This window comes from Cebus imitator, unplaced genomic scaffold, assembly GCF_001604975.1.
Source record: "Cebus imitator isolate Cc_AM_T3 unplaced genomic scaffold, Cebus_imitator-1.0 Scaffold669, whole genome shotgun sequence".
Lineage (NCBI taxonomy): Eukaryota > Metazoa > Chordata > Mammalia > Primates > Cebidae > Cebus > Cebus imitator.
In genome coordinates, this window is record NW_016107984.1 from 577,052 (window position 1) to 586,652 (window position 9,601).

At 40.3% G+C, this 9,601-nt stretch overlaps 1 protein-coding gene across 1 annotated transcript; it reads right to left on the bottom strand.

The window, feature by feature from the left end:
* Positions 1-1,727: 1,727 nt before the first annotated feature.
* Positions 1,728-9,202, bottom strand: ZNF487 (zinc finger protein 487). The gene is given in 3 exon segments (XM_017518328.2): positions 1,728-3,479; positions 8,544-8,639; positions 8,887-9,202. Coding segments are annotated over 3 exon segments (810 nt in total). The 5' UTR covers positions 8,891-9,202; the 3' UTR covers positions 1,728-2,769.
* Positions 9,203-9,601: the final 399 nt, after the last annotated feature.

Below are 9,601 nucleotides of genomic sequence, written 5' to 3' on the forward strand. Positions count from 1 at the left end.
GAGAATTGCCTGAACCCAGGAGGCGGAGGTTGCGGTGAGCCGAGGTCGCGCCATTGCACTCCAGCCTGGGTAACAAGAGCGAAACTCCGTCTCAAAAAAAAGAAAAAAAAAAAAAATACACAGCTACTTGAAGTCTGGACAAGATGGCAGGGACTCATTTCTCCCTGCTCCTTCCTGAGAAGTACAACTACAAATTCTGGGAAGCAACCAAAGGAGAACTCTCACAGGTGGTAAGAAGACAAACTGGTTTAAGGACATAGGAGTGGAGGAGCACACAGTGGCCGGTTATCCCAGCTACTCGGGAAGCTGACCCAGGGGGTGGAGGCTGCAGTGAGCCAAAATATCTTTTATAGCATACTTGCAAAAGACAAGGACTCTTCATGTCTTTCTTTATTATCAGTGATTAAACTCATCAATTCTTCTTAAAAAGATCTCTATTCCACAGAACATCCACAGCTGAATACTTTCAATACTATATCTGAATCAGAAATCCTACTATATAAATTCATACATTTATGGAATATTTTATACATTTTATATCCATATAAAATGATTATATGGCATGATTATGGGATTTTAGGCGTGAACCACCTTGCCCGGCCAATCCTACTGTATTTCAAGATAAAATTTTAAATTTTAAATTCACAAATCCCAAACTGATATAGTTCCATTCAGTACAAACTGACTGATATAGGCCATAATTTATACTTTTGACACTATAACGTCTTCAGAATATTAATGAGGTTTTAAAATATCACTTATTGGCCACCCACTGTGGCTCATGCCTATAATTCCAGCATTTTGGGAGGCCGAGGCAGGTGGATCACCTGAGATCAGCAGTTAAAGACCAGCCTGGCCAACATGGAGAAAAGCTGTCTCTATTAAAAATACAAATTTAGCTGGGCTTGGTGACACACACATGTAATTCCAGCTACTCGGGAGGCTGAGCAGAAGAATTGCTTGAACCCTGGAGGCAGAGGTTGCAGTAAGCCGAGATCACACCACTGCTCTCCAGCCTGGGCTACAGACTCCATCTCAAAAACAAATAATAAATAAAAATAAAATATCAATTATTGGCCAGGCATGGTGGCTCACACCTGTAATCCCAGCACTTTGGGAGGCCAAGGCAGGCAGATCACTCGAGGTCAGGAGTTCCAGACCAGCCTGGCCAACATGGTGAAACCCTGTCACTACAAAAAATACAAAAATTAGCTGGGCATGGTGGCACCTGTCTGTAGTCCCAGCTACTTGGGAGGCTGAGGCATGAGAACACCTTGAACCCGGGAGTGGGATGTCACAGTGAACCAAGATCATGCCACCACACTCCAGCCTGGGCAGCAGAATGAGACTCTGCTTCAAAAAAAAAAAGAAGAAGAAGAAGAAGGATCAGGCATAGTGGCTCATGCCTATAATACCAGCACTTTGGGAAGCCAAGGCAGGCGGATCACCTGAAGTTGGGAGTTCGAGACCAGACTGACCAATATGGAGAAACCCTGTCTCTACTAAAAATACAAAATTAGCTGGTATGGTGGTACATGCCTGTACTCCCAGCTACTCAGAATGCTGAGGCAGGAGAATCGCTTGAAGCTGGGAGGTGGAAGTTGCAGTGAGCTGTGATCGTGCCATTGCACTCCAGCCTGGGCAACAAGAGCGAAACTCCATCTCAAAAAAAAAAAAAAAAGAAAGAAAATATTAATTATTTGCTGTTCAATGAAATATCACCTCTAGGCAAAAGATTTATCATCTTTATTGGGTGTTCTACCCCCACTCTGGGTTGCTTCTGCTATGGAATGAGTCCAACAAGAAGGTGAAGGTTTCTGAGCCTTCAGGATGTTGACAGGGGTTTCCTCTATGTTGTCTCTTTGATGTTTCAAGTCAGGATTCTGGTAAAATGTTTCATTACATTCATAGGATTACTCCCTTGTGTGTGTTCTCTGATGTGTTGTGAGGGATGACTTCTGGTACAAGGTTTTCCCACATTCACTACATGCATAGGGTTTCTCTCCTGTGTGAGTTCTCTTGATGTACTGTAAGGGATGACTTGTGGTAGAACGTGTTCTCACATTCATTACAATTATAGGGTTTCCCCCCTATGTGAATTCTCCAATGTTCTCTAAGTTTTGACTTCACAGAGAAGGCTTTTTTACATTCTCTGCATTCATAGGGTTTCTCTCCCATGTGAGTTCATTAATCACATGATTAATGAAGTTTGGCTTCTGGGAGAAAGTTTTCCCACATTCCTTACATTCATAGGGTTTCTGGCCAGTATGTATTCTCTGATGTACTATTAGAGCTGACCTATCACCGAACGCTTTCTGACATTCATTACATTCATAGGGTTTCTCTCCTGTGTGTGCTCTCTGATGTACATGAAGATTTGACTTCTCACAGAATTTTTTTCCACATTCATTGGGTTTCTCCCCTGTAAAGTGTTCTTTGATGTACTGCAAGGCATGACCTATATCCAAAAGTTTTCCCACATTCAGTGCATTCATAGGGTTTCTCTCCTCTGTGTATCCTCTGATATAGGATGAAAGAGGATTTACGGCTGAAGGTTTTCCCACATTCACTACATTCATAGAGTTTTTCTCCTACATCTGTTTTCTGATATACAGAAAGCTTTGGCTTATTGCAAAATATACTAGCATACTGATTAATTTTATAGGCATTCTTTCCTATATGTGTTTCTTGATGCTGAGTGAAATTTGGCTTCTTGCAGAGTACTTCCAAATCTCTATTACAGTCAAAAGTTTTCTCTCCTCTGTAACTTCATTGAAAGAGGCGTAATTTCTTGCCAAATGGATTCTCACTCACATTACACTCATAATGTTTCATCTCTATAACTCTGTGGTGTTTTTTTACAGGTGGCTTCTCACCAGCAGACCTCCACTCACATTCCCTGAATTCACAGTGATTCCCCGTTATGTGAGTTCTCTGATGAACAATGAATATTGGTCTATTGGAAAAGGTTCTCACATGTTCATTATAGTCACAGGGCTTCTCCCATGGGCATACTCTCTTACTGCAGGCTGCCTCTTCATGAATAGCCTTCCCACACTGATTATATTCAAAACACTGCTTCAGAATTTAAATATACTGATGACTAAATGGGTCCTCATTCTGAGCGATGCCTTTCCTATTTCTATCATATTCCAAAGGTTTCCCTCTGGTATAAGGATTCTCCTGCTTCGTACAGAGGAGAAATTCCCCATGTGCATTATACTTATCAGGCTTCCTTACAAAGGAGCTTCTATTACTAATAATTAATTCTTAAATATAATTCAAACTCACTCCATATGAGTCACAGTTGCTACGTATTTTTCTTAATAGAATGGAGTTTGTGTGAAGATAAAATGTTTTTCCTAATACACCATTCCTGTCCTTAGTAAGCATTTTGTTGTTGACAAAATCAACTTTCCGCAAATGCTGGTCTTGATTTTCCTGTCTCACCTCCATCAGGTCATCATCTATGCAGCAGTCTAGAAACAAGAATAAGTTACCATAGATTATCAATGTTAACATATTTCTTATGTCAGATAGAGAACTGGGCATACTAATTTTAACCAAGATTAGGGGGATACAAGAGATTTCTTAAAAATAGGCCGGGTGCAGTGGCTCAAGCCTGTAATCCCAGCACTTTGGGAGGCCAAGGTGGGTGGATCACGAGGTCAAGAGATCGAGACCATCCTGGTCAACATGGTGAAACACCGTCTCTACTAAAAATACAAAAAATTAGCTGGGCATGGTGGTGCGTGCCTGTAATCCCAGCTACTCGGGAGGCTGAGGCAGGAGAATTGCCTGAACCCAGGAGGCAGAGGTTGCAGTGAGCCGAGATCGCGCCATTGCACTCCAGCCTGGGTAACATGAGTGAAACTCCGTCTCAAAAAAAAAATAAAATAAACAAAGGAACAAAATGTCACTAGCAGTTCTGGATATGGCTGACATGGCTACCAACCAGATACTGAGTTTTCCAGCGTACACAGCAAATCTGGAACTGAGGAAATCAATGGATGAAATAAAAAGTACACTCAAAAGCTTCAATGATAGACTAGATCAGGTAGAAAAAAAACTCTCAAAACCTAAAATCTGAAGCCTTTTTTGTCAATTCAAACAGAATACTCTGACCATTCATAGGAACAAAATCTGTTGGGTTAATTGTTATACTGGGGTCTTGGATAATCAATAAAGGTGAAATGAAAAAAAAAATGTTAACATATATCTTATGAAAAGAAGACATATTCACATGCCTTTTTTTGACACAGTGTCTGGCTCTGTTACCCAGGCTGGATTGTGCAGTGGTGAGATCATAGCTCACTGCAGCCTCAACTTCCTGGGCTCAGGTGATCCTCCCACCTCAGCCTCTCAAGTAACTGGGATTACAAGTATGTACCTCCATGTCTGGTTAATTTTTTGTATTTTTTGTAAAGATGGAGTTTTGCCATTGCCATGTTACCCAGGCTGGTCTTGAACTCCTGTTGCCCAGGCTGTAATGCAGTGGCAGCATCACAGCTCACTGCAGCCTTGACCTCCTGGGCTCAAGCAATCCTCCTGCCTTGGCCTCCCAGAATGCTGAAATTACAGGTGTCAGCCACAGCGACTGGCCCAGGTTGTTCTTATAACAGCATAATATGTATACCTTTATTCATCTAGAATATCATCATCTAACTTATAGTCTGAGATTTCAGTTATACAATCAATTAAACCATAATTATTAGCATCTACAGTGCTTGAAAATTATGAAAAGTCTTCCTCTTGTCAATTTTCTACTCTTTGCAATTAACAGAAAAAAAGAAAAGTTCTGAACTCTCAACTTTGCCCAATGAATTATTAAAAAAAAAAGAGAGAGAGAGAGGACAGATGCAGTAGCTCACACCTATAATCCCAGCACTTTGGGAGGCTGAGGTGGGCAGATCACGAGGTCAGGAGTTCAAAACCAGACTGACCAACATGGTGAAACCCCATATCTACTAAAAATACAAAAATTAGCCAAGTGTAGTGGCACGCGTCTGCAATTCCAGCTACTCAGGAGGCTGAGGCAGGAGAATTGCTCAAACCAGGGAGATGGAGGTTGCAGCGAGCCGAGATGATGTCACTGCACTCCATCCTGGGAGACAGAGTGAGATGTTGTCTCAAAAAAATAAAATGTAAGAGAGTCAGGAGTGGTGATTCATGCCTGTAATCCCAGCACATTTGGAGGCCAAGGCAGGTGGATCACCTGAGGTCAGGAGTTCGAGATCAGCCTGGCCAACATGGCAAACCTCATCTCCAGTAAAAATACAAAAAAAAATTAGCTGGGGCATGGTGGCGGGTGCCTGTAGTCCCAGCTACTCAGTGGCTAAGGTAGGAGAATCGCTTGAACACAAAAGGCAGAGGTTGCAGTGAGCTGAGATCACACCACTGCATTTCAGCCTGGGCAACAGAGCAAGATTCCATCTCAAAAATAAATGAATAAATAAGAATTTAAAAAAAGAAATAAGCTACAAATAAGGTTTCTGCAGGCTTCTTTCATATTTTCTTCATAAGTGATGCAATACTTCAAGCAATTTAATAAGAAAATTGAAGGAGATATAAGAGTGACAATGTTCTTCACTATCATATTATCCTTATAAGCAATTCCATCATTCTATTCTTTTCTATTTTAGTTTATTTTACCACAGTTGGACATAATTGATGAATAATTTTGAAATAATTGCTAAGAAAATAACATAGCAAAATGTCTCAAACTTAAGAAAACTAGATTACTAAAATAGTATAATGCTTCTTAGATTATAAATGGGACCAATTTACTCATATAACAGCAAAAATAGAATGAGTTTCATTCAGTTGAAAAATATAAATAGGCCAAGCATGGTAAATCAAACCTCTAAATCCAGCATTCTGGAAGGCAGAGATAGAAGAATTGCTTAAGGCCAGAAGTTCAAGACCACCTTGGGCAATACACCAAGACCCCATCAGTACAAATATATATATATATATATATGTATAAGTATATATATATACACACACACACATACATATGTGTATATTTACATATATATGTATAAGTATGTGTATATATATATGTATAAGTATATATATATATATATATATATATATATATATATATTTGTGCCAACCACTGCACTATAGCCTGAGTGACAGAGCTGGGCAACTCCACCTCATAAGAAAAAAAAAAAGGAAGAAATATGTCAAAAATAAAGTCAAAAGCTAAATTTGTGTCCACTGAGAGGTAACATTCTATTTTTTTTATTATTTAGACCATATATCATTTATATTCCTTTTATATTCTAAGGTTTTCTGTTCATATATCATATATGATTCTCAAACTCCATATATCTTGATTTTTGTTTTGTTTTTAGAGACAGGGTCTCACTCTGTCATCCAGACTGGAGTGCAGTGGCATGATCATAGCTCACTGCAACTTCAAACACCTGGGCTCAAGCAATCCTCCCACCTCAGCCTCCCAAAACTGAGACTACTGGTGTATGACCATGCCTGGCTAATTTTTAATTTTTAAAATTTATTTAATTATTTTTTTTGAGACACAGTTTCGCTCTTGTTGCCCAGGCTGGAGTGCAATGGTACCATCTTGGCTCACCGCAAGCTCCGCCTCCCGGGTTCAAGTGATTCTCCTGCCTCAGCCTCCTGAATAGCTGAGATTACAGGCATATGCCACCACACACAGATAACTTTATATTTTTAGTAGAGATGGAGTTTCTCTATGTTGTTCAGGCTGGTCTTGAACTCTCAACCTCAGGTGATCTGCCCACCTTGGCCTCCCAAGGTGCTGGCATTACAGGCCTGAGCCACTGCACCTGGCCTAATTTTTTATATTTCATAGACCTGGTTCCTCACTATGCTGCCTAGGTTGGTCTCAAACTCTTGACCTCAAGCAATCATCTTGGCTTGGACTCCCAGAGAGCTGGGATTACAGGAGTGAGCCACCACGCTGAGCCTATATATCTTGGTTTTTGAAAATCCAATTTGACAATATCTGTCTTTTAATAAGATGGTTTAGCCTCTTCAAATGTATTATAATTTCTAAAATATCTGGACTGGTTTTCTCTTTTTCACTTAGAGTTTCCAGTTGTTCTAATTTTCACCTGATTTTCCCCACTCTTTCATTTTTTAGTTTTTCTAATCCAACATTTTTTTTCTTTTCCATTTTCTTCTCTTTAAAATTTAGAACTTAATTCTTTCTTTTAGCATTTACCCATTACATGTTACCATTTATATTTAATGCAACAATATTTCTTCTTAACAATGAAAGGAATTTAAGGCCTGACACAGTGATTCACACCTGTAAACCCAGTACTTTGGGAGGCCAAGGGGGGAAGATCACTTGAGGCCAGGAGTTTGAGAACAGCCTGGCCAACATGGCAAAACCACATCTCTACTAAAAATACAAAAATTAGCCAGGCATGGTAGTACACACCTGTGGTCCCAACTACTTGGGAGGCTGAGGCATGAGAATCTCTGAGCCTGGGAGGCGAAGGTTGCAGTGAGCCAAGATTGCACCACTGCACTCCAGCCTATGCCTCAAAAAACAAAAAAAAAGAAAGAAAGGATTTTAGAACACAATTTAGATCAACTAGTAACTGATTCACATGTTGGGTCATTTTTCAGTATTTTATTTTTATTGTTTTATATCCAACTGGGCGTCATTATATTTTATACAAAGAACATTTGTTTGAATTTATGTGTCTATCTCTTTACTTATGTCTTCCCAAAACTGTTTCTCCCCCATTTTCTCCCAACCAGTTAATGGTATCATCACATATCCAGTGCCTCAGCATAAAACCTTTGAGATCATGCTTATTATCTTTTTCTTATACCTATAATCCAATTTAGCAGCAAATTCTGTTTTGGCTACAACTTCTGAACATAACAGCAGCCCAGTGAGCAGTCTGTCTGGCAGCATCTCCCACATACCCCCATCACCCCTCACTTCCATCCAGCCCAGCTCACTGCTGTCCTGCTCATGGCACTCTGGCCTAAGGTTCATGGCACAGAGTATACCATCTGGCCATAATATTCCACTGACACACACGATTCAAACATGTGTTTATTAAACTACTGACTTCAAAGAGGCCCTTACATGAAGAGCATACTACATCTCAATCTCTTCTACCACTAGAACACAGCCATGATGTTAGAGCTATGTCTCTAACACAGATGGAACCACAACATTGTAGCTGCCAAATTAATACTTATTGAATAAATACATAATACATGATAAAAATAAGATAACTGAAATTGATATAGAGGAAGAGTCAAACGAATGTCATTTGACATTCGTTTGACTAAAATGAGAAAGGCAAGGATTAAAATTTTCAGAAGAAAACAAAGACCATTTAGCTGTTATCTGCTAGTGTAATATGTACATCTGAGGCAAGCAGGCCAGCTCTTCTCAGTTGCTTCCAAAATTCTGGTAACTCTAAAAACATATTTCTGAAAAATGTTAAAGGTGTCAATATGTGAACTATCTCCCTAGGATTCAATTTCTCCCTGGTTTATAGCTTCCTATATACTTATTAACTCACCTAGGTAGCTCTGACTTGGGGATTCTTCCTCTAATATCCACAGGGACTCTCCATGCTCCAACTTATAAATCACCTCTGGTTTAGTAATGCGATACCCTGTGAATGAAAATGACACAGGATGTGGGCCAGGTAGCCTGAGGTGTGCCTGCACAAAAAAAGGTCCACCTGAACATTTCATTACAGAAAACACCACAGATATTCTTAAGTGTCCAAAAGGGATCAATCAAGCTTCAACTCCTAAGTCTCAACCCTTTAACTCATAATCATACAAAGAAATCATCTGTAATCAGCAGCTAAAAAGGAAATCAATGTTATTTGGAGTTTCAAATTACACAATCCTTATCCATGAGATGAGGAGGCTGTAGTTCTCCAACATCACGTCTCTACAGGGTCCTCTGAGCAGGGTCCAGATGCTGCCACTCCTCTTTGGTGAAGCCCACAGCCACATCACTGAAGGACACTGATCCCTACAACAGCACGTTTGTTTTCATTCTACAGTCAGCAGAAGTGGAGAGCACACAACATGTGTGAGATCTAACTCCTTGTCATGTTCACTGTTGACAGTTGAAGAAAAAATGCTACTAGGATGCCTACTTTTTTTTTCCCACCATGCCTATTAATACTATACATTGTAGGAAAATGAGAAATCCTGGTATGAGGACTCTGCCAGTATATTGTTTTTTTTCTGACGGGGTTTCACTCTGTCACTCAGGCTGGAGGGCTATGGGATCATCACAACTCATTGCAACCTTGACCTCTGGGGCACATGTGATTCTCCCAGCTCAGCCTCCCAAGTAACTGGGACAACAGGCATGTGCCACCACACCCAGCTAATTATTTTTTATTTGTAGAGATTAAGGTCTCACCATGTTGCCCAGGCTGGTCTTGAACTCTGGGCTCAAGTGATCCTCCTGCTTTGGCCTCCCAAAGTGCTGGGATTACACATGTGAACCACCATGTCTGGCATACTTCTTTAAGTCACACAAAAATTATATGAGGTCCTGCTAGTGATAGATGCAGGAGGCAGATAAAGGGGGTCCCCGGAGAATCTCTGACTG